Source organism: Gopherus flavomarginatus, chromosome 16, assembly GCF_025201925.1.
Source record: "Gopherus flavomarginatus isolate rGopFla2 chromosome 16, rGopFla2.mat.asm, whole genome shotgun sequence".
In the NCBI taxonomy this organism is placed as follows: Eukaryota; Metazoa; Chordata; order Testudines; family Testudinidae; genus Gopherus; species Gopherus flavomarginatus.
In genome coordinates this window covers 6,232,636-6,256,559 of record NC_066632.1, presented here as the reverse complement: position 1 = coordinate 6,256,559, position 23,924 = coordinate 6,232,636, and the positions used below count along the sequence as shown (strand labels likewise).

General features: G+C 58.6%; 1 protein-coding gene across 1 annotated transcript; it reads left to right on the top strand.

Annotated features, from left to right (window-relative positions):
* Positions 1-358: 358 nt before the first annotated feature.
* Positions 359-18,499, top strand: LOC127035281 (syntaxin-binding protein 2-like). The gene is made up of 17 exons (XM_050924984.1): positions 359-440; positions 1,040-1,116; positions 3,316-3,391; positions 4,066-4,169; positions 5,318-5,466; positions 6,201-6,276; positions 9,427-9,557; positions 9,704-9,811; positions 10,727-10,784; positions 11,298-11,363; positions 11,895-11,975; positions 12,302-12,437; positions 13,836-13,939; positions 14,444-14,533; positions 17,113-17,198; positions 17,622-17,779; positions 18,329-18,499. The coding sequence occupies exons 1-17, from the start codon at positions 368-370 to the stop codon at positions 18,406-18,408; spliced, it is 1,653 nt and encodes a 550-aa protein (XP_050780941.1). The 5' UTR covers positions 359-367; the 3' UTR covers positions 18,409-18,499.
* Positions 18,500-23,924: the final 5,425 nt, after the last annotated feature.

The window sequence follows — 23,924 nt, the reverse complement described above, 5'->3', positions numbered from 1 at the left end:
GCACTCACCCTGTCACCTGGGGGAAGAGGCTGATCTCCTCCAGTCTAGGAGGATGGAACCATTCCGAATGGCCGGGTGTCCCAGATTTGTCTCCGTCTCCTACATCTCATACCAGCCACTCTGCTCGGAGCTGCTCTCCTTGTCACTCCTCACGCAGTCCTTAGCACGGTCAGCTCAGCCAAGTGCAGGCTTGGTAATGGCCCTGCTGCTCTGCTGTGGAAGGGCTGGGCCGGGAGCCGTCGGCTCTGCTGTTAGTAGTCGCTCTGCTCCCTTGGCTGTGCCACGGATGATGGGCAGTGCCACGGTGGGCAGTGACTAGCTCATCCGAAGTGGCACGCTCCCCCTCTCGCTACCCCAGGTGCTGATCATGGACCACTCGAGCACGCGCATCCTCTCGTCGTGCTGCAAGATGTCCGACATCGTGGATGAAGGCATCGCACGTGAGTGGGCTCTCCCTCCCATCTGCTTCCCCCGCCAGGGCTCCCCTCTTCCTTGGACACACCTCACAGTCAGGGAATTGACTTGTCTACATTTGTGTTTGCATCTAGTTTCCCCCCTTTGCAGCCCTGCAGAGGCCCTCCTTGCTATTGGTATCTTCCCAACCAGGTCCAGTTCCCTTAGCCTGGTGCATTCAGCCCCTGGAACCTCTTCAGCGCTTTTCTCAGACTCCCTTTAACTCCTCGTTGCTCCTCCCCCACACTGCGGGCATGGTCCTGGCTGGGGAGGGGGAATGCTGGCTCCCTGCTCCAGGGTGGAGGAGCCCTGGGGTTGAGGGGCACAGAGTTGAGCCAGGACTCTAGTGGGGTGCCCCCAGCACGGTACGGAGGGATGTTCCCTCCCTGCTCTGTACTGTGGCAGCATCGCAGCCCTCGGCCCCACATCAAAGCAGCTGCCGCACTGTAGCCTCCAGAACCTCCCAGCCTGCTGCCAGCGAACATCCCTATTCCCCTTGGCTTTCCCTCCCCCCATCCCAGTGGAGAGCAGCTGGGGCAGGTGGCTAGGACACACTGACCCACAGCCAGTGTCTGCTCTCTCCTAGTTGTGGAAAATATTCATAAGTGCCGGGAGCCAATCCCCAGCCTGGAGGCCATCTACCTGCTCAACCCTGTGGAGAAGGTAGGAGCTCGGGCCTGGGGCAGGTGGATGGGGAGCAAGGGAGACCCCGGGGCAGTCCTCGTGCTGCCTGGAGGTGGTGCTGTCCGGGGGGATGCGCAGCACGACGTCAGGATGGGAATGGGGCAGTAGGGGCTGCCCAAGAGGCTGCTTTCCCGGAGCTGGGCTTCATGTTCTTTGCCACGTGAAGCACAAATTTTCCCACAGACTTCTCCGCAGTGCAGTCCCATGGGGGTTGGATGGGATGATGCAGCAGGTGGAGAGAGGCAACCTCAGCTAAGCTGACTAGCTAGTAGGTGTGAAAAATCGGGACAGGTGTTGGAGTGGTAATAGGATCCTATAGAAGAAAAAACCTCAAATATTAGAACTGTTCCTATAAAATCGGGACATCTGGTCACCCTAACCTCAGCTGAGACTCAAAGCAAAGGAGAATCGCTGAGGCAGAGGCTCATGTAGCAGGGGCTATGGTGGAGGAGGCTCCTGCGTCTGCTGCAGGGAGGCGAGTGGAGGGGGATCAGGGGCAGGGGGCACTGGTGGAGCATGGTGAAGCCCAGAACCCACAGGTGCTGCCCGCGGACGGAGCGCTGTAGTAGAGGACTGCGAGCTGGGGCCTGGGGCTCGGGACCGGTGTAACGATGCTGGTTCTGGCAGGACCCAACTGAGAGTGCCAATTCAGGACAAATTGCTTAAAACAGGGCAGTTACAGCCCAAGGCTGGGGTTTTCCACCTCTAAGGCAAACCAAACCAGATAGACAGAGGACTTTGGTCTTACCCCACTGGCTAAGCACAAGTTACACATGGAATTCCCTTAGACACTCCAGTCTCCCAGTATCACCACAAGAGCCACTCTTTATGGGGACAAATGGTTCTGAAAACCAATGCCCTAATAAAAGAAAAAGGGTTCTCCTGATCCCTAAGGACCAAGCCCCAGACCCAGGTCAATATATAAATCAGATCTTACCCACAAATCATGCTGTTGCCAGTCCTCTAGAATCTATAATCTAAAGGTTTTTTCGTAAAAGGAAAAAGATAGAGATGAGAACTAGAACTGGTTAAATGGAATCAATTACATACAGTAATGGCAAAGGTCTTAGTTCAGGCTTGTAGCAGTGATAGAATAAACTGCAGGTTCAAATCAAGTCTCTATAGTACAGTACATCCACAGCTAGGATGGGTCATTCTGTCCTTTGTATAGAGCTTCCTTGTAACAAAGTCCCTATGAAGCAGGACTGAAGACAAGATGGAGATGAGGCATCAGCCTTTTATAGGCTTTTCCAGGTGTAAGAACACCTCTTTGTTCTTACTGTGGAAAATTCACAGCAAAATGGAGTCTGGAGTCACATGGGCAAGTCCCTGCATACTTTGCTGAGTCTCAGAGCATATCTGCCTTCTCTCAATAGGTCAGTTGTGTAGCTGATGATCCTTAGTGAGCCATCAAGCAGGGCAGGCAGAGCTAACACCAACTTGTGTGAGGTGTCACCCAGAAGCATAGCAGAAGTTTGAAATACACACAGTCTAGAGCCAATATTCATAACTTCAACTACAAAAATGATACACATACACATCTAGCATAACCATAACCAGCAAACCACAACCTTGTCTTAGACACCCTATTTGACCCCATTTATACAGGATTTATAGGATTTATAGGATTTGGTTCCACTACAGGACCTTGGTTGCAACCATGTTCTGTATGGTCCCTGTTCAAGTCAATAACGTGACAACTGGGCAGCTAGGTTCTCACCTGTCACAATGGCCGGTCATGGAGTCCGAAGAGCTTCCGAACATCCTGCCTGGCTAGTGGGTGTGGCAAAGCTGCAGGTGCCCAGTGTGGTGCCTGGGGAGGGAGCGGGCCCTGATGACGGCTGCCTGGGATTGCTGTTCGGCCGGCTGTTCCCTGGGCACTGCTCAGAGCCCACTTAGTTCAGCAGCAAGGCCAATGCCAGGTCCCGTCTGTGGCCGAGCACGGACACTTGTGTGCCAGCAAGAGACGTGGCAGGGCCCCGAGACTGTCCTGGGCACATGGGCACATGCCCTTGCTCCAGGTGGAGAGGGAGCCCAGAGACGGGGGTGAAAACCAGCCCAGCTCCTGACTGCATCATGCTGGGCCCTGAGTCCCCAGGGGCTGGGCATGGGCTGGGCCCTTTGGGCAGTAGGGAGGGGCCTCGGCTGGTGCTGACAACTCCCTTCCCCCCTTTGCAGTCAGTGCAGGCTCTTATCAGTGACTTCCAGGGCTCCCCCACCAACTACAAGGCAGCTCACGTCTTCTTCATCGGCCGTGAGTATCAGGGGGCAGCGGATCCCGCAGCTTGGAGTCTGGCCAGTGACACACTGGGGATGGGGGGTCTCTCTCTGCCAGCAGGCCAGTGCCCCAGCAGGCCAGACCGAACGACCCCACCTATCTCTTCCCCCCCTTTTCCCTCACGGGCCTGCCTCCAGCCAACACGGCTCACAGCGTGCGCCCAGAAAGGCGGCCTCTGGCTATCTTTCCCAGCATGCATTGCTCCATCAGTCCCAACTGAGGTAGGGGCATGGGACACCACCAGAACAAGCAGTGTGTCAGGGTCACATCTGCTTCTCTCCATTACAGCGGCAGGGGGATCCCAAGTCCCCTTTGCTCCTTGTGCATCATCCGGAGTTGTACAGTCCGGTCACTTCCCCTTGTGGAGGGGCTGAGGGCGGAGTGTGAGAGGGGCTGCATAGGAGAGATTGTGCCCCCCCTCCTTGTTGCTGATGCTGCAGAAGGCGAGAACCCGGCGTGACTCTGGTTCATGGGGGGCTGGATTCATCGTTGACTCCTGTGTGGCCTCGCTGGCTTGCCCAGGTTTCCCACAGGTGTGCAGCACTATGGCCCTGCTGTGCCCATCCTGGCCCTGTCTGGGGGGGCTGGCACTGTGCTGGGTGTCCTGAGCCCTGTACCTGTCACCCCCACCCACTGCCTTTGCCTTGCAGCCTGTCCTGAACCTCTGGTCAAGGAGCTGAGGAAGTCACGGATCTCCAAGGCCATCAAAACCCTCAAGGAGATCAACCTGGCCTTCCTGCCCTACGAGAGCCAGGTGAGGGGTGGTCCGGCTTTGAAGGAGCTGGACTGCGGGGCGGAGATGGTGACTTATGATACCCCACCCATGGTGTTCAGCATGGCTCGGGGGGTGTGAGGGGAAACCTTTCCTTCTAGGACCCTGGGTTTATTGCCAGGGACTAGTCATCTGCTCACACTCTGTGAGATGTGGAGTCTTTGACTTAGATGTATGGGGGAGTAGGGCCCTGCCTCCCTGGCTTCACCTGCTTTTATCGATGGTTTATACCAGGCCTGCAAGACAGCCCAATACTCCACACACCTGCCCTTTGCCCAACTGCCCCATCCCCTCCTTGTGTTGTCAGTGGATTTCCCCCCTCATGCCCCTGAGGGGAAGGGCTGCATTGTCAATCCCAAATGCATGGATGGGGAAACTGAGGCACAGAGCAACATGAGCCTGGTCTACACACAAAACCTTTGTTGATATGGGCTTGTTACGGGGCCGTGAGAGAGAAAATCCCCCCTGTAACTGATGCAGCTGTGGTGGCAGAGCCCCTGGGTAAATGCCGATATGCTGGCAAAGCAGTCCTTTCGCCACTGTAGCTTATTTCATCTGGGGTGCCAGTGCCAGCTGTGCCAAGAGAAGCTTTGGCTGGTATAAGCTGAGTGTCCGTCAGGAAGATTTGCTGGTTCACCTGTCCTGTTCCAACAGCAAACCCTTCATGGGTCGATACTGTTTTATTGGTGTCCAAGCATGTTTGCCCCAATGGCTCGTTCTGTTCGGCCAGTGAAATAAGCGACAGCAGCAGGCGCGCGTTGATGCTGGGTTTGCCCATGGCTACACTGGGGCTTTCACCAGACTAGAAGCGTGGCCAAGCCACCTCCCCCAACATTGACTTCTCCAGGGCAGAAACACACCCCTGAGGGCACCTGGGAGTCTGCAGCCCAGTAACGACCTCAAATCGGGGAGTCTTCATGCCAGGCTGGTGCATGAATCTCTGGGCTGCTGTCCCTCTACCACAACAGGAGTGGCTCTGGCAAAGGGATCTCCCTCACTAGGGGCTCGCTATGGTTCCGCCAGGCTGGTCTGGTCCAACAGCGCATCTTAGCGGCGCAGTATGGAGCACAGCTGGCCTGGTTGTCAGCAGTTGGCACCAGGGACTGATCTCTGCTCCCCTCGCCCCCCAGGTGTACTCCCTAGACAGGCCACAGACCTTCTACAACTGGTTCAGCCCCTACCGCTTCTGGGAAAAGAACAAGGAGCTGGAGATGATGGCAGAGCAGATTGCCACGTTGTGTGAAACCCTGGAGGAGTATCCAGCCATCCGCTACCGGAAGTGAGTGTGCCGGGGAAGGGGTGTGGCGAAGTGGGAATGTTCTTAATGTTTTCTTTGAATACTGCGTTGGTGCCTGTGACCCAGCAGGGGGCGGGGAGTATTGACCTGGGAAGGTTGCAGGGGAGTTTTGCTGGGACTGTCTGCACTGGGGATGGGAGACTTTCCTTGAGGCCAGATATCTGAGCATATAACATGAGAACCAGGAGGAGAGTTGGAGCCAGGTGACACCTTTACCCAGGAAATGGACAAAGGCCGGAGGAGGAGACGAGGTGGCGGGGGGCGTGGGGAGGGGGAGCCTGGGTGAGACGGCTGGAGGGAGTTTCAATTTGGAGCTGGCTGAGAAAATGGAGGGGAGCCAAGTTGGGGCCCTGGCCTCTCTGGCGCCCCCAAGATGGACCTGACTGAGGGGGTCCTGTTGTCTGTATCTGAAAGACCTGTCTTGGACTGTGTTCCTGTCATCTAAACAAACCTTCTGTTTTACTGGCTGGCTGAGAGTCATGGTGAGTCGCAGGAAGTCGGGGGTGCAGGGCCTTGTCTCCCCCACACTGTGACAAGGGGTACCCAGCCATCTGCTTCAGGAAGTTAGTGTGCCCGGGGGAAGGGGTACCCAGCTATCCCCTATAGGAAGTGAGTGTGCCCAGAGGGAGAAGGGTACCTGGTCATCTCCTACAGGAAGTGCGTGTGCCTCTGCGGGAGGAGAGGTTTCTGACCCACAGGGTTTGTCTTTGTTGCAGGGACGGTGAAGATAACTTCCACGTGGCTCACGCTGTGCTGGCCAAACTCAAGGCACACGAGCCCAGCATGGGAGAGGTGAGTGAGCTGTGCCAGCCATGGGACAGAGCTGAGGGGGGAGCACATGAGAAGTAATTTTGAACCTGCCTGGAGATCCTGGCGGGGTCTAGACTCCCTTGGAGATCCTGAGGGGTTGGCAGAACAATAGCATTCCCTGTGTGGGGACTAATGGCCCTAGCCCTTCTCTAACACTGGCTGTGGGCAGATCTCAAAGTGCTCTACAAATGGGGAAACTGAGGCACCGCCTGGGGAAGTGTGTGCCCAGCACGTCTCTGTTTATAAACAAGGCAGTTTGATCACAGAATTAAGCTTTGCACACGGAGCCTCTTCCACACTTGGACACTCCTGTCTGTGTGTATGCTCCTACACCCATCCCCATGGTATCAGAACCTCACTAATGAATTCAGCCTCCCAGGGGAGGCAGGATGGCCTGTGTTACAGATGGGAAACTGAGGCATGCAGGGAGTCTGCCAGAGCAGGACTAGAACCCAGCTCTCCTAAGCCTTAGCCACAAGACAGCCCTGGCTTGTGGGCTCCCCCCAGCTTCTGGCATTCCCATCCCACCCCAGCAGAGGGGAGCTGCAAACCCACCCTGCCCTGGATTCTTGCACAGGAAACCCAGAGGCTCCTGTCCCCCTAGGAGAAGCAAAGTGATGTAAAATCCAAGGCCTGCCCAGATCTCTCCCTCCTGTTGCTTCTGCTCTTGCTTCCAGCCTTTGCCAAGCTGCTGGGAGACTGTGAACCTGTGACCAACTGGGAATGTTTGTAATATCTTTTATGAAGCCGATGCATGCCTCAGTTTCCTCTATATGTTGCATGGCTTTTCTGGCGGGGCATGGGAGGGAAGGACTCTCAGGGAAGGTAAGAATCATGATGTGTGTAGGGGTGTCACCTCCCTGTCTTGGTGAAATGAAGAGAATCCAACCCAGATCAGCCTGGGAGCCAGAAAGACCGTGCTGGCTCCAGCTGCTCCTGGCTGAACACTCCCAGCAGGGAATCGGAGCAGGCCCCCAGCTCGAGAACACAGAGTTGGGAAGGTTTGAGCTGGGGGATAAGTGAGGGAAGCTGGGAGCTCTCGCCTGAGAACTGACCAAGGTCAGACCGAGGCCTGGTCTACACGAGGCAATTGGGTCGGTGTAACTGCGTCGCTCGGGGGCGTGAGAAAGGCGGCGTCACTGAAGCGGCGCAGCTGCAGCGGTTTACATGTAGACACAGTGGTGAGCTGGAGCCGGTTCACGGGAACCAGTTGTTAAATTTAGAGGCCCTTTTAGAACCGGTTGTCCTGTGTGGGAAAACCGGTTCTAAAAGGGCTTCTAAATTTAACAACCGGTAAGTATAAGTGATCCAAGAGCGTAGCGTGGGGGGAGCAGCCACTCTCCCTCAGCACATTACCCAAAAATGGCACCGACCTCGTGGGTGCTCCAGCTCCCCACCCCAGCCCCAGCTCACCTGTGCTCCGCCCCTCTTCTCCCCCATCACTCAGCCCACAAATCAGCTGTTCACGTGGGAAGCCCAGGAGGGCTGAGAAGCAAGCAACAGCTTCGTGCACATCTGGCTGCCCAAACCATCTACACAGGGAAGGGATTGACAGCCTGCTTGTTAACTACCGGAGCTACTTGCTGCAGCAGAGCTGGCTCCAGCCTGCAGCCCTTGTCTGATCTGTGCTATTCTCAGGAGCTGAGAGCAGTGCTGAGGTGGTCAAAGTCCTGCTCTGTGCAACCCTGCTGCTCTTACTCCTGTGAGTCCCCCCAGGGATATTCCTGAGGCTCTTGCCAAGCCTCCCTGTCACAGGTTTAAGCACTATCCTCATGTTGCCTGGGGGAAACTGAGGCATGGAGCAGCGTGCCAGGAGTAGGTGGCAGAGGCAGAAATAGGAGCCAGGAGTCCTGACTGCCCAGCCCCCTTCAATAGAATATCACAGAGCCAGGAGCGCTGACTCAAGCTCCTCCTCCATGCAGCACAATCCCGGCTGGCCAGTCCAATGTGCCCCCGCCTTGCCAGCTGGCGCAGAACCCTAGGGTCTCTTGTAGCATGGCCTCTAGCAGTCAGGTCTGCAAAGCCACCCAGCCCGCGGTCTTGGCGCCCTGGGGCCTTGCCTGCACTAGTCCCTCTTGCCTTGATGTTTCTCACCTGCCAGCCCTGAGGGGTAGCTGGCACAGGCAGTGCACTTACCACCCCTCTGCTCTGGGCAAGGTGGGGTGACCCAGTAGTTATGCCAGCCCCCATCTGTAATCAGGGATCCCTCCAGCAGAGTTGAACTGGCAAAGGTGTGAGCTGAGTCTGGGAGGTGAGGCGGGTTGGGGGGCACGCTGGGCATAGCAACCCATCCAGGCTGGGTAGGTCTGGAGAGCAATGATGGCGCCAGCTCTGGGTTCATGTCCCTGCTCTGCGACAGACTCCCTGTGTGACCTTGGGTGTGTCACCCAGCCTCTCTGGGCCTTCATCCCCCTCTGCAATGGGGTGACAGTGCAGGGCTGGTCTCCTAGCGCCACCTGCTGTGCATGCTGATCAGGCAGGGAGCAGGGGCTGGACCAGCCCGCCCATGATGTGGGTCTGAGACGCTGACCATCTGAGTGATCTCTGTCCAACTGGATGCTGGGAGGCCAGCCAGGCTGGGAGTGGGGAGCTAGAGCCTCACATGGGGTCCCAGCTTAGATGCAAGGTGGGGCATCGGGATAACGTCCCATTGTCCCCGTCTGGGACCTTGTATCAAAGAGTCTCTGGGCCTGGTGTTGATTATCAATAGACTAGCCAGGGCCTTCTGGTGTAGTTCCCCCTGCCCCCACGCAGCATATGGGGCAGGGTGTAGTCGGGGGGGGCTGCCTTGTAAGGGGCATGCTCCCGTTGGTGGAGAGGCACGATCTAGATCGTGCTTGGGGGAGGGGGCATTGCTATTTGCATGAGAGGCAGGTGGCCTGTCCCTGCAGGGGGCTTTTCAGCACAGCTGGGTGGGGAGCTCTCCCTGCCAGTCAGGGCGGGACCCCAAGGCACATCTCAGCTAGCTTGGGAGGTGTCTCTTGGCTTCTCCCTGGGGTTGGGGGCTGGGCCACAGAGAGTGCAAGTGGTAAAGGTTCAGGCCACCAGGGCCCATTGGATTGTGCCGTGTGAGCCAGGCTGGACCCCTCCGCCGGAGCAGGGGGTGACGGGTCTCTCTCTCCTTTGCTCCAGGGCCCCGACAAAGCCCACTCTGAGCTGCTGATCGTGGACCGGAGCTTCGACCTGGTGTCCCCACTGCTGCACGAGCTCACCTACCAGGCCATGGCCTACGACCTGCTCAGCATCGAGAACGACACCTACAAGTAGGGCCTGGCTGCCAGCAGGGGGTACCCCGCACTCCTCCTCAGACGGGCTGGGGGGGATGTGACCCAGGCACCTGCACCGCTCCGCAGCCCCCATGCTCGGGGGAGGGGTGCTGCAGCCTGACCCCGTCTCCCCTCCCCTGCAGGTATGAGACGACAGGGACCAGCGACTTGCAGGAGAAGGAGGCGCTGCTGGATGAAGACGACGAACTCTGGGTGCAGCTACGCCACATGCACATCGCTGACGTCTCCATGTGAGCGCGCTCAGCCTCGCCCCTGACACGCCCCTCTGTGCCTCCCTCCATCCCCCGGACATGCCCCTTTGTGCCCCACCCAGGGCCGGGACCCCCCCGGACACACCACTCCGTGCCCCACCCAATGCCTAGTGCTGGGACCTGCTACTCACCTCCCTGCTTCAGCACACCCCTCACCTCCCCACCCACTGCCAGGACCTCTCCCCTCGGACACACCTCTCCCACCCAGTGCCAGGACAGCCCACCCCCTTGACACACCCCTCCCCCGATTTTCCAGTGCCGGGACTTCCCCCATCTGCCCCTTCAGACACACCCCTCCCCACCCTGGGGCCCCCTTGGACACACCCCTCCCCTCCCCTTCCCACCCAGTGTTGGAACCCCACCCCCCATTGGATACACTCCTCTCCCACCAAGTGCAGGGACACTCCCCCCCGCAATACACCCTTCTCCTGCTCATTGCCAGGACTCCCCCTCCCCCTCCCACCCAGCGCTGGGGCCTGCTCCTTTTTGAGTGCTGAGACCTCCTGGACCCAGCCCCTCTCCCAAAAGACCCCGAGTGCTCCCTTCCAGAGCCACTGTCTGCATCTCCTCTCGGGGATCCCGCTGGACACTGTCTTTCCCCGATCCCAGGATCTCCCCATGCACCTCACAGCCCCCTTGAGCGATTCCTTCACTGACCTCCTGCTGGGTCTGCTTCTGCTCCCAGACCCACCCAGCAAGGCGCCAGGAGCCCCCAGAGGTGCACTGAACTCTCTGCCTTGGGGTAACTTGGGAAGAGCTTCCCACACTCCCCCGGCTCCATCTGAGGCTCTCGAGGCAAAAAACCCTGGTGCCCATGGGGTGAGGGCATAGGACAGGGTGCCCCTATCTTGAAAGCAGTGCCTGGCTCCAGTGTGACCCCTCTCTCTGCTGCAGGAAGGTGACGGAGCTGCTGCACGCCTTCTCTGAGAGCAAGAATCTGACCACGGACAAGGTGCGGCAGGGGCTGCGGGGGGAGCCATTGGGGAGTCTGGGATGGGGGGATCCATCCCACTGCCACTGATGGGGAGGGGAGACTGCTCTGCTGCCCCAGGAGGCTTTGGTGGAGCGGTGGGGGGGGTATCCCATTGCTCCCAGAGTTTTCCTGTAAAGGGCTAAGAAGTGTATGTGGAGCCCCCTGCCCCCCAGCCAGAGCTGTGAAACTCCCGACTATGTGGGAGGGCAGAGGCCCATGGGGCGGGGTCAGACAGCAGGATCGGGGTCACGCAGGGAGAGCTGCAGGGAGCCAACGCTGGCATCTCCCCGGCCTGCTGCCGCTTTACACCTCAGGAGGCGCTCGGGTTGTGGGGCTCCCATCTCATTCCAGCTGGCCTGGGAAGAGCAGGTCTAACCCAAGCCACAGCCATGTGTGGCCTGAGTGACCCACCCTGGCGCAGGGAAGGCCTCTGCCCTGCCGGGGGTTCCATGCGTTGGGAGGGGCCGGGATCTCACCACCTCCTCCCTCCAGGCCACCATCGAGGACCTGTCCCAGGTGGTGAAGAACTTGCCCCAGTACCTGAAAGAGCTGAACAATGTAACGGGCTGGCGCTGTTAGTGGGCGGGAGGCAGGGCATACAGTGGGGTGATAGGGGGGCAGGGTGTCTGTGGGGCTGGTGAGGGACAGTAGGGACTCTCTGGGGGGCAGGGCACTCTGGGGCACTCCGCTTTACTGCCTGCTGAGAGCTGCTGACCTGTTCCGTCGGGCAGAGCCACTTCCCCCCTAGGTGCTGTGTGGCACCATGGGCAGCAGCCTGCCCGTCAGTGCCCAGAGCTGCCATGTTAGCCCCAGCAATGGCAGCCCTTGGGTAACGCCCGCGCCTTGCTGCTGCAGCTCTCGGGAGGATGCAGCTCCCTCCTCCTGATCCTCCCCTCCAGCTGCCCCGCTCCACCCCAGAGGTGGCTGCACATTAGTGCTGGGCAAAACAGTCCTTATGTACTAGTCTTATACAGTCAGTTGGGGCTGCCCCTCTGGCCGAGGGGCCTTCCTTGGGGGTTGGGGGGTGCAGGTGCTCTGGACCAGCCAGTGATGTGGTAAACTCCCCCATGCCCTGGTCTCTCTCTGCAGTACTCCACACACCTGAACCTGGCTGAGCACTGCATGCGGCACTTCAAAGGATCGGTGGAGAAGCTGTGCGGCGTGGAGCAGGTGGGTCTGTGGGCAGAGCCTGGCTGGGGGGCAGAGTCTGGCTCATGACTCAGCCTGGAGAGAGGGGTCTCAGACCTACAGGCTCACTGGAGCCAGGGCCAGCCCCCATATGCAGCACCAGAGGTGTAGAAGGGGGACATGGGACTCGGGTTACTCCCTGGAGGCCCATTGCTCACCCCAGGTGGAGCTGATCCCAGGGAGGGGGCACAGGGGGTAGGCGAGCTGTGGGTCATGGGGCTGTCACATCTCCCATCCTGCTGCGGGGGGCAGGAGGAAGCGGAGTGGCCTGACCTGGGCCTTGTGTGTTTGTCCCCTTCGTCCCCCAGGACCTGGCCATGGGGACGGACGTGAACGGGGAGAAGATCAAGGACCCCATGAAGATCATCATACCCATCCTGCTGGACCCCAGCGTGCAGGCCTATGACAAGATCCGCATCATCCTGGTCTACATCTTGAAGAACGGTAACGCCACAGGCTGGCGGGGGCAGCACTGGGGGGCCTGCTGCTGCAGGGGGCGCCCCTAGAGGCGGTGCTCAGGCCTGTGGGGCTGAGGGGGAATAGCACTGCTTAGACTGGCAGGCCCCCCAGCCATGCAGGGCGCCTCCTGGCCAGCTGCTTCCCAGGGCTTGTGTCCAGCTTGGCTCTTCGGCCCTGTCTCCCCTCTGCCCACCTCTCCGTGCCTGCGAACCAGACAGTGCGGCGTTTGCTGCCTGCTGCTGCATTCCCAGCAGTGTCTGCCCTACACACTCCCCCCAGCCCGTTCACTGCAGGGAGGGGAAATGGAGACACACACCCGGAGCAGCCCCCCGGCCTGTTCTCTACAGGGAGGGGAAATGGAGAGACATACCTGGAGCGGCTCCCCGGCCCGTTCTCTACAGGGAGGGGAAATGGAGACACACACCTGGAGCGGCCCCCTGGCCCGTTCTCTACAGGGAGGGGAAATGGAGACACACACCCGGAGTGGCCTCATGTGGCCCAGGTCAGGTGCCCTCATGTGGCTCCTCTGGCTGCCCAGTTTCCTGGCCAGGGGGCGTGTGGAGTTGTCAGGCCTCCCCCTCTGCACTAAGCAGCAGTAAATGGTTTGGGGGGAGTTGCCTTCTTTCCAGCTCAAGTCCTCACAGCCTTAAAGAGCCAGGGCTCAGCTTTGACACTGCACCTGACTAGCCGCAGGAGGGGGAGCCCAGATCAGGGGGAGGGGGGCTCCCACTGCACTGCCGGGGGGAGCTAGAGAGACCCCTGCCCCCAGCACCTGAGAGAACCTGTGGAGGCAGGAGCAGCAAGAACCTGAATTCAATCATTAACCGTGTGGGGTCCAGTGGGTTAGAGTGGATGGTGCTGGGATCCAGGACCCCTGGGTTCTACCCCCAGTTCTGAGAGGGGAGTGGTGTCCAGTGGGCTAGAGGGGGGCTGGGAGCCAGGACTCCTGGGTTCTACCCCCAGCTCTGAGAGGGGAGTGGGGTCCAGTGGGCTAGAGGTGGGCTGGGAGCCAGGACTCCTGGGTTCTACTCCCAGCTCTGAGAGGGGAGTGGGGTCCAGTGGGCTAGAGGGGGGCTGGGAGCCAGGACTCCTGGGTTCTACCCCCAGCTCTGAGAGGGGAGTGGGGTCCAGTGGGCTAGAGGGGGGCTGGGAGCCAGGACTCCTGGGTTCTACCCCCAGCTGTGAGAGGGGAGTGGGGTCCAGTGGGCTAGAGGGGGGCTGGGAGCCAGGACTCCTGGGTTCTACCCCCAGCTCTGAGAGGGGCGGGAAGAGCAGGATCTCGATTTGATCGTGGAATTAGGACTCCTGCGGCCATGGACTGAATGTGCCTGGCTGTGGGTGCGTCCCAGGGGTGCTAGCGCTGACCTGTCTCTCCCCATGCAGGTGTGAGCAAGGAGACCTTCCGCAAGCTGATCCAGGATGCCAACATCCAGCAGCAGAGCAACATCATCCACAACATGCAGCTCCTGGGCACCTCCCTGTTTGGGGTAAGGGACTGGGGCCAGGGGCCGGTAGCTGTACCCATGCCAGGGGGCAGATCTGTGCTGCACAAGGGAGCCCAGGCCAACCTGGGGGTGCCCCTCTATAGCAGTGACCTACTCCCAGCACAGAGGTGGCCTCTGTCCCTGTACAGTGGGCTGATGCCCTCCTCATATGAGGGTGACCCCTGAGTTACTCCCCATCTGGGGTGACCTCTTCTGCCCCTGCAGAGGACCCTGGGGGTCAGCACCTCAGATCGCCAGGGAGCTGGAGCTGGTGACCAATGCATGGGGTGGCCATACGGTGAATTGGGGGAAGCGGCTCTGTCCTCCCGTCAGTCTCTCTCCCCTCCTCTCTCTCTCGCTCAGTCATCCATTCTGTTCTTTTCTCTGCCTCTCCCCTGCCAGCCTGGCTGGAGCGACTCAAGTAGGCCGTGCTCTGCCTGTCTGCCCCCGCTCCCATCCCACAACCCTTCCCTGCTGCCTCTCACCCCCTCTCCCTTCCTCCCCCAGAGCAAGCAGCTGCAACCCGAGAGGAAGGTGCGGCTGGAGTCCACCTACCAGCTCTCCCGCTGGACCCCCAGGCTCAAGGACGTCATGGAGGTACCAGGCCATCTACTTCCTGGCCTTGGGGTGGGAGTCACACCTGGCAGGCTGGGCCCAAGGGGGAGGGGTTGGTTTGGGGTCAGCCATGTGTAGAGCCCTGCATATCCGCGCATCATTTCTGCAGATAGTGGATCGGCTGTAGATACAGCCAGGTCAGTCTCTACTCCCCAGCAGCGCCTGGCCCGCGGTGTCCAGTTCATGCAGCCCGGGGGGCGCAGCGCGCTCGGGGCCGCCAGCCAGCAGCCAGTGGCTGTCCAGCACCCATTTGCCCCACTGCACTGCTTCCTGTCCTGCAGGTCGAGCTGCACCAGCGTCCCCACCAGCTCCTGGGCAGGAGGATTTGGGATTGGAGCGGGCGGGGCCCCGGCGCCAAGGGTGACCAGATGTCCCGATTTTATAGGGACAGTCACAATATTCAGGACTTTTTCTTATATAGGAACCTATTACTCCCCACACTCTGTCCTGATTTTTCATACTTGCTGTCTGGTCACCATACGAGCACCTCACCCCTCCACCCCACTGTGATGCAATATGCTCTGCTGCTGTCGTGTACCATCGCTCATGACCTCCCAGGAGCGTCAATTGATGAGACACCCCTTCCCCCCAGCCCCCACCCCCTCCACACTGCCCCCACCCCCTCCACGCTGCCCGTTCTGGAGACCCCGCCTCCGCGCTGCCCGTTCTCAAGAGCCCGCTCCCACCTTGCCCTTTCTTGAGCCCCGCCCCCATGCTACCCCTTCTCCTCAAGACCCTGCCCCCTCCACGCTGCCCCTTAACCCCAGTCCCCACCCTCGCGCTGCCTCTTCCCTGAAAGACCCCCCCCACCCCTGCTAGCCCTTGTGAGCGCTTCCTGCTGCTGGTGAGGATGTGGATACAGGTAAAAGACGGCTAGTGCAGTGGTCTCCAAAGTGGGGAGCGCAAGAGGATCCTTGGGGGTGCGCGGCAGGAGGAGCACTTCGGGTGGGAGTCCACACGGCTTTTTTTTTTCTTTTTTTGCTTTGGCAAAAATGGTGGAGCCAGCGCGGCAGGGGGTGCGTGCTCAAAATTTTTTTACTGATGCAGGGGTGTGCAATCAAAAGAGTTTGGAGACCACTGGGCTAGTGTCTCACAGGTTGATGCACATCCATGTTTTTGTATGTGCACAAGGCTCTAGCCATGTGAGGGGTCATCAGAGAGCCCTCTCCTGCTGCCATCCTTAGGGGTCTTAAATCATAGACTGCAGCACAGTACTGGTCACTGACTGACTGGGGAGAGCGCCCCCTGCAGAGCCCCCCCTCCCTGCAGTACAGCACCCCCTAGCGCCGCACTGGGGCCAACACTGACTGCCAGGGGAGAGCGCCCCCTGCTGAGCCCTCTGCCCGTTCCCTGCAGAACAGAGCCCCCTAGTGCCGCACTGGGGTCACAGAGCACCCTCTGCTGGCTCACTAGCACCCCCCAGCACCCAGTGGCTTTTCCTTAGAGGTCTCCTATGCAAGCACTGCCTGGGCCCAAACCTGCTTAGCTTGTGAGAGCTGACATGGTCGCTCCTTCCCCCAATGCTTGCTGGGACCTGAGCTCCTCATCGCCCTGCCTGTGGGGCATTCCTCGAGGGGGTGAGGGGAGCACATTTAGTTGCCTTCAGCCTACTGGCTTGGGGATCCTCCAGGCCAAGGATTAACCCCCTGGCCCGAGCTCCTGTCCCTGGTAGATCACAGGCAGGAGGCTCCGAGGCCCCTGCTCCAGCGCTGTGATGGTTCGTCCTGTGGGATTTTGGGGCAGGCAGTTGTGGTAGCCTCAATCCCCTGCCTAATCCAATCAGGGGCACTGCCCCCCGCCTGCACCTGCCGCAGCTCGCCAGGCCTTAAGCTTCCCTGTACAAGTCTCATAGACTCATAGACTCTAGGACTGGAAGGGACCTTGAGAGGTCATCGAGTCCAGTCCCCTGCCCTCATGGCAGGACCAAATACTGTCTAGACCATCCCTAATAGACCATTTATCTAACCTACTCTTAAATATCTCCAGAGATGGAGATTCCACAACTTCCCTAGGCAATCTATTCCAGTGTTTATCTACCCTGACAGTTAGGAACTTTTTCCTAATGTCCAACCTAAATCTCCCTTGCTGCAGTTTAAGTCAACACAGCGGATTAATGTAAAAGCCCCTATTATGTGGCATTCGGCTGGATCATAGCCTGGGTCCCCTGCCTGGCTGGGACACACCTCATGGGGCAAGAAGCAGGGCCTGGATCTGCCCACAGCATGGAAAGGGCACTGAGGGAAGCCTCCCCTCCCAAGTTAGGGGCCCTGCATCCAGCTGTAGGAGGTCTCTGCCCTCCCCATAACGGTGGAAAGTTCACAGCAGGGCACTGAGCAGCTGAGGAGGATGGGAGGAGATGGGGAAGCATCATTGGAGGAGTCAGTGTGCTCTTTGCTGGCTCCCCATGCGCTACCCCAGAAAGGGGGCCCCAGGCTGCTTCCCCCAGGGACTGTCAATCATTCAGCCCCTGCCCCCCAATGGGGCCTGGCTTGGCCACCAGGTCCATGGCTCCTGCTGCTTGGACCCTGCTGACCTGTCCTCCCCCCTGCCCTCCCCCCCAGGACATCATTGAGGACAGACTGGACAGGGAGCTGTGGCCCTTCGTCTCAGACCCGGTCCCTTCCACCAGCTCCCAGGCTGCTGTCAGGTAAGGCTGAGCCTGGCTGGGCTGAGGGGGGCAGAGCCCTGACATCCCCCCCTTCCCCCTCCCACCCAGGGTGTAGGAGCCTGTGTGTCTGGGAGTGCGTGGCCAGGACCCTACCCTCTACAAGGGAGGGGGTGCCCAAAAGCCTGGAGCCCTGAACCCCTCTTAGCATGTCTCCTGTCCCCCCCAGCAGTCCCTCAGCACACCAGGGCCCAGGGTGGAGGGAAAGGACTGGCTGGGCTGTAGACAGCACCCCTAGCCCAGGGCAGATGCCACCCTCCCCTACTCCCTCTTGCCTGCTTTGGGACTCCTGTCCCATTGCCTCGGGCAGGGCCTGTCCCCCCTCTCTCCCCCCAGTGCCTACCCTTCCATCTGGCATTCCCTCAGCGAGCCCCTGGTATCCACACTGCCCCTCTCTCCCCCCAGCGCCCGCTTTGAGCATCGGCACAAGAACAAGCCAGTGGCTGAGTACCCGATGGTCCCGCGCCTCCTCATCTATGTGCTGGGTGGGGTGTCCATGTCTGAGATGCGCTGCGCCTATGAAGTGACCCAGGCCAGCGAGGGCAAGTGGGAGGTGCTGATCGGTGAGTGGGGAGAGTCCTGAGGGGAGGGTGGCTGGAATGCCCAGGTCATGGACAGTTGGGACCCTCTGGGAGGGGAAGACCCTAGAACTGCCTGCCCAGCACTCACAGGGCACCCATGCCATCCTCTGTCCTCTCACAACTGGGGGGCCTGGGAACAGATATGCTTACCCCATCTGCCCGCAGCCCCACATGGCCTGTATCTAGCCACCTGATCACCTGGCCTCTGGCTCCCCAGGGCTCTCCTTGCCCAGGGACCATGTGTGGGGACCCTGTCAGGCACCCCCAGTAACACCCATAAGGATATGGCTCACCCCCTGCACACATCCCTCTGAGACCCAAGGGTGAGGGATGCTGTCAGGATTCTTGCCTGGCCATGCAGGGTACAGAGGCACAAGGGGTGCGGTGCCAGGCCACGGGGGGTAGGAGGGGCTGTCTCCTCCCCCCCTGCACTAGAGCAGGGTCCAACTGCAAGGATGGGGGAGATGGTGATGCCAGCCTCATGCCTACCCCACTGTGCCCACCGCTGCCAACCAACTCTCTCTCCCCCAGGTTCCAGTCACATCCTGACCCCCAAGAGTTTCCTGGATGACGTCCAAACCCTCAACCGGCTGGCCCCTGAGGAGACCTAGAAGCAGCCCCCTCCCTCCAGAGACTCTGCCCCCCACAGCTCGCTGACCCCAGCTCCACCTGCTTTTCTCAACAAGGCACCTTCCTCCCCTACTTCTGGCTACAGTGTTGGTTCTTGGAGGAAGGATGGGAGAGGGGCTGGGACCCCCAGGCTGCTTGGCTATTGGGGCAGGGGGCAGGCCAGGCCATTTGGATAATTGCTGTGCAGCTGCCAGGTGGGTGGGCGACAGATTGGGGACACAGAATTAAAACGCTCCAGCAGAGACATCTGCCCAACTGGCTAGTTTATGGGGGTGGGGAATGGGACACGGCCCCAATCTGACCCAGGGCAGGGCAGGGCCACCAGTCTAAATGGAAGTGCGGTGGGAGGTGGACAGGGCCTGCCCACAGGATGAGGAAGGGAAGGGGGACACCAACATATAGAAGTCCAACTTGGAGATCTTGAGGAAGGTGCAGTCACTGCTGGCCTTGATGGTGAAGATGAGGGGCTCCCCGGTCAGCACAGCCAGCTGGCCCACCATCTCGCCGGGCTGCGTCAGGAAGAGGCACACATCCTCCGCCTTGTCAGTCATGCGCTGGTAGACATGTAGGCAGCCCCACAGCATGAAGTAAAGGCAGACGTCTTGTTGGGGGGTGGGGCAGAGGATAGAGAGGAACGTCAGCCCCAGCACCAGGGTGAGGGGAAGGCCTGCCCTCAAGGTGCGCACCCCCAGACAGGATGCCTAAGGGTCCACCCACTTCCCAGACACCCAATAGATACCTTGACGCCTTCGAGGAGCAGTGGGTGCTGGCCGGGGTTCTCTGCTCGGTGTCCCCATCAGGTTCTCTTCTTATGACCCTTTGACCGCACTCCTGTCCCTGTTCTTTTATTAGTTGTTCCCCGTAATCAGTGGGTTTTGTGGTCCTGTGGGTCCTCCTCTTAGGCTGGGGGAGGATCCTTTAGCAGTGGGCGGGCTTCCACCCTCCCACTTCCCAGACACCCAATAGATACCTTGATGCCTTCGAGGAGCAGTGGGCGCTGGCCAGGGCTCTCTGCTCGGTGTCCCTGTCAGGTTCCCTTCTTACGACCCTTTGACCGCACTCCTGTCTCTATTCTTTTATTAGTTGTCCCCCGGAATCAGTGGGGTTCTGTGGTCCTGTGGCTCCTCCCCGTAGGCTGGGGTGGGGACTCTTTTAGCATTGAGCAGGCTTCTGCCTGCCCAGTTCCCAGAAAACCCAATAGGTACACTGCTGAAATGCACACGCTCTGCAGCTTCACCTGGGAGGTTTCTCAGCTGCGCACAGGAGGCAGTGTTTGCTAGCGGGTAGGTCAGGGGTTCAGCAGACCTGGGCTCTAGTCTTGACTGTACACTGGTTTAATGGTTGACCTTGGACAGTATCAGAGGGGTAGCCATTACTCTGAATCTGTAAAATGCAACAACTTTGGACAGATCACTTTCCTGCCCTGTGCCTCAGTTTCCCCATCTGTAAAAAGGGGATAACGCTACTGACCTGTTTCATAAAGCAGCCCTAGAGCTGCTGATGAAGAGTGCTCTATAAGGGCTGTAATATATGTAAAAACAGCCACACTAGGTCAGGCAAACAGTCAATCTAGCCCAGTATCTCTCTTCCGACTGTGGCCAGTGCCAGGTGCCCCAGAGGGAATGAACAGAACAGACAATCACCAAGTGATCCATCCCCTGTCACCCATTCCCAGCTTCCAGCATATCAATCCCTGATAACGGAAAGCCCCTTCCCCAAATAACCCAAACAGAACACAGTCGCCTGGGAAAAGCAAACAGCTAGGGTTCTTAGCCGAGCTCAGGGCAGGCTGCTGGCTTCAATTCCCCACTGCCCTGCACCGCATGTGGCTATTCACACCACAGTGAAGTGATAGTAAGGATTTACACCACCTCTCACTGTGCCCCGGGACTGCTGCTGTGAGCGTCCCCATCAGATCAGAGACCCCAGCACTGCACCTCCCACAAACAGCAGCTCTTGGCACAGCTGTGAGCTCAAAAGGCGCCGTGCACACCTACAACGTTACATAAGTGCTTATTCATAATACTCGGAGGCTGCAGAGTCTCCTGCACGTGGCTCCGCAGAGGGGAGCTGTTGCCTCTTGCCCTCCAACACGATGCCCCTGCAGCTTCACTAGCCTTAAGGAGGCCGGAGGTAACAAACGTGTAGCAGCGCTGGGGGGATCAGTGCCTGCCCGTTGCTTTGAAGACACAGGCACTGAGTATAGGGATTAATGACAACATCTTATTCCCCAAGTTCTGCCTCTTGCGACAAATCCACATGCAAGTCGGTGTGACTGTGCTGCAGCCGCTCACAGCTCCATGGCGGCAGGGGGCTTAGAAATCAGATCCTCCTGAGCCCAGGCCCCTGCCTCCTCAGCTAAAGAACATCCATCAGCTGTTAGCAGTGCAGGGGCTATGACACACAGCTCAACTGTGCTAATACTGCCCAGTAGCTGGGGCTGGGAATCCAAGGGATACCAGATGGGTCATGACATCAAATAATTCAGTGAAACTTTCTGCTCTGATCCCTGCTGGCTCCCTGCATGCACTGACTGCAGGGGTCATCCAGTACAGGTCCAGGGGCTGGATCAGCACCTGGAGTGATTAGAATCAAGATTAGTGATTTTGGGGGCCCAACAGGAGACAGCTGAAAGGGGCCTTATCCTCAGTGGTGGTGGGGTTCTCAGCACTCACTGTAATCAGACCGCTTTGAGGAGTCTCAGGTCAGGCTCCCAAACTCCCTTCTCCTTTGGAAGACCTTGGCTTTTGTGTTGAGCAAACTCCAGCTGTCTCCCCATGCGAGCTCAGCTCCAGCCTGGGGGATCTTCTCCTTTTTAAGTGCAAAGCCAGAGGCACCAGCCCACCACTTCAAATTCCAGAGTGCAGGCTACAAAGGAGCAGTGGAAGGAGGAAGAAACTGGCTGTCCAGCTCCCTCTGAGTCTAACATCCCTGCCCCTTCCGGGGGGTCCCCCCCAGCCTCTCCACCTCCACAGGAGCACCCCAGCTCCATAAACAAAGGGTGCAAGGGGAACTCATCAGGCTTGGACATTGGGGTTTTCAGCCAGCCCTGGGAAGCGACTCCCGGTGGCTGCGTGCATGGGCCCCACATTCTGTGCCACTTGGGTTAGATAAACGTTTGGAGCTGGGTGCGTGAGGACCGGCTTGGGGAGACACTACACATGCCAGCTCTCATTTGGCCAGCGCATTGACATAGCCACAGTAGCACAGGCACCAGCTTGGACTAGTCACCCAGATACGTCCCCTCAGGGTCCGGATGCGTTTGTGTCCCTCCCGCCATGTGCTGCTGTCATGCTACCACGTCTGCCCTCTGTTTGCAGCGCTCGAGCTGAACTAGCAGGAGCACGTCTCCTCCAGCTGGGAGCCCAGCCCCAGCACCGCCTGCAGACGTACCTCAGCGATGCCAGAGCTAACAAGGTGCTTTTTTTCCTGCTTCCCAACCCCCAGGGCCCTGCTCCTGCTGCCTTGGCCCTTTTGCCTGGAGACAAAGCAGCTGCAGGCCAAGCCCTGCACATAGGGACCTTCTGCTGCTTTGCACAGAGGCAATCAGGTGGGATTTCATACACACTCCTGTCGGGATGCACAAGAGCCATCTCCCTCTCCCAATGCTGGGCTGACTCCTGCAGGCTGGAGGGGAAGGGAAAGCAGCGAGGGCTGGTTTGCTGCTGGCACCAGCAGCTCCGACTCCGAGCATCTCAGGAGCAGACCTGCATAGGTGCTGGGACTAGAGGTGCTGCTGCACCCTCCCCTCTCCCCCCCGCCCCGCCCCGGCTTGAAGTGGTTTCTATTATAACCAGGGTTTACAGTTTGGTTCAGTGGCTTTCAGCTCCTCTGCCCGCCCCATACACATTGTTGCAGCCCCCCTGCAGACCTGTGGGTGAGAAGGTGTTGAGTTCGCACAGTCAGACCAGAGTCAGACACTCAGGAGCACGGCCTCCCTCCCCTCCCCCCAGCTCCAGGAGCTCTCCCTTCATAAGCCAAAAGAAAGGGGGCCAGGTCATGTGTCCTGCAGTGGGGCACAGAACCACCCCTCTGCCCTGGATCCCCCCTCAAGGGCACCTCTCCTTGCCCTGACCCCCTGGTGCTCTGCTCAAAGGTTGGTGACTAGCTTGGAAGGGGCCCCAGGGCCGCTGGAAAGACCCGGCCAGCGCTACTGCTGTGGAGCCCTAGGATCCTGCCACCAATGAGGAGTTCCTGCAGATGGGGCCTGTGTCATAGCAACTGGTCATACTGCAGGAGGGTCCCCCCACTTCCCCGATGGAACGATCTTAGGAAAGCTCCTCCATGCAGGGGAGATTCTCACTGAGCTCTCTGCTACCCCAGATGCTTTGAGATGCTCAGGAGTGGATAATCACAAAGTTACTCACAGGGGAGAAGTCCCTTCCTAGTCCCTGTCAGATCGAGGGTGACTCATGCTCATAAACTGCAGGGCTTGTGTCCCTCCTAGGCTCTTGACTTCCTATGATGTCATGTGGCAGCGAGTTCCGCTGGTTTATTACATGTGTAAAATATTAACTTCTAGCCACTTGCCATTTCATTCCCCATGATGGTGAGTTATGAAAAGGTAAGAAAAACTACCAAGCTACCTTTGCTATTTGATAGTTGTTTGCAGTGTTGTAGCTGTGTAGGTCCCAGGGTACAAGAGAGACATGGTATCTTTTATTGGACCAACTCCTGTTGGTGGCAGGTACAAGGTTGCAAGCCACTCAGAGCTCTTTGTCACGCTGCTTCCTTCCCCAGCCCTGAAGAGGAGCTCTGTGTAGCTTCAAATCTTGGACCTTCCACCAGCAGACGTTGGTCCAGTAACAGATATTAGCTACTTTCTCTCTCCCTTTGCTACTCTGTTCAGTCCCCAGGGTCCATGCCCTTCGGATGCATTTTCTTGCTAAACCAGCCAGTCCCACTCTTCCCCATTGCTCTTCATATGGAAGTCTCTTGCGGCTCCATATTATTTTGGTCACTCATATCTTAGCCTCTTCTATTCTGCTCTCTCTCTCAGTGACCTGTTTGCATGCTGCGTTCCAAGGAAGGGCATGCCATTGATCTGTACCATGGCTTTCCAATATTGGCAGGATTCTTCTCCGTCCTATCCCTTAGGCAGCCTAACATCTTGTTTGCTTTTCTGGCTGTGGCTGCACCTTGAGGAGAAGTCTTCACGGAGCTGCACAGAGCTGCTATCGGAGAGATTAGTTAATTTATGACCCAGCAACGTCTCTGAGTAAATCAGGCTACTCTTTCCAATGTGCTTTCCTTTGCATTGGTCTGTTGCCTGCTGACAGAATGCTCGGTGGCAGAGATGACAATTCCCTGCAGTGTGCTTGGGAGGCCTTACTGAGGTACACTGACATATCTGTGGGTCCACTGGATTAAACAAATAGATTATGTATTATTGTGGGCCTGGAGGCTCAAAGGACTACACTGACCAGTGTGGCAGACAAAAATGGACATTTGGGGCAATAGAAGTGAAGTGGATTTCCTGCGAAATATCTAGGAGGAG

Coding starts and splice junctions, on each gene's coding strand:
- LOC127035281 (XM_050924984.1), top strand. CDS start 368: ATGGACCACTCGAGCACGCGCATCCTCTCGTCGTGCTGCAAGATGTCC. Junction 11,364..11,894: donor ACCTGAAAGAGCTGAACAAT/GTAACGGGCTGG, acceptor CTCTCTCTGCAG/TACTCCACACACCTGAACCT. Junction 17,199..17,621: donor AGCTCCCAGGCTGCTGTCAG/GTAAGGCTGAGC, acceptor CTCTCCCCCCAG/CGCCCGCTTTGAGCATCGGC.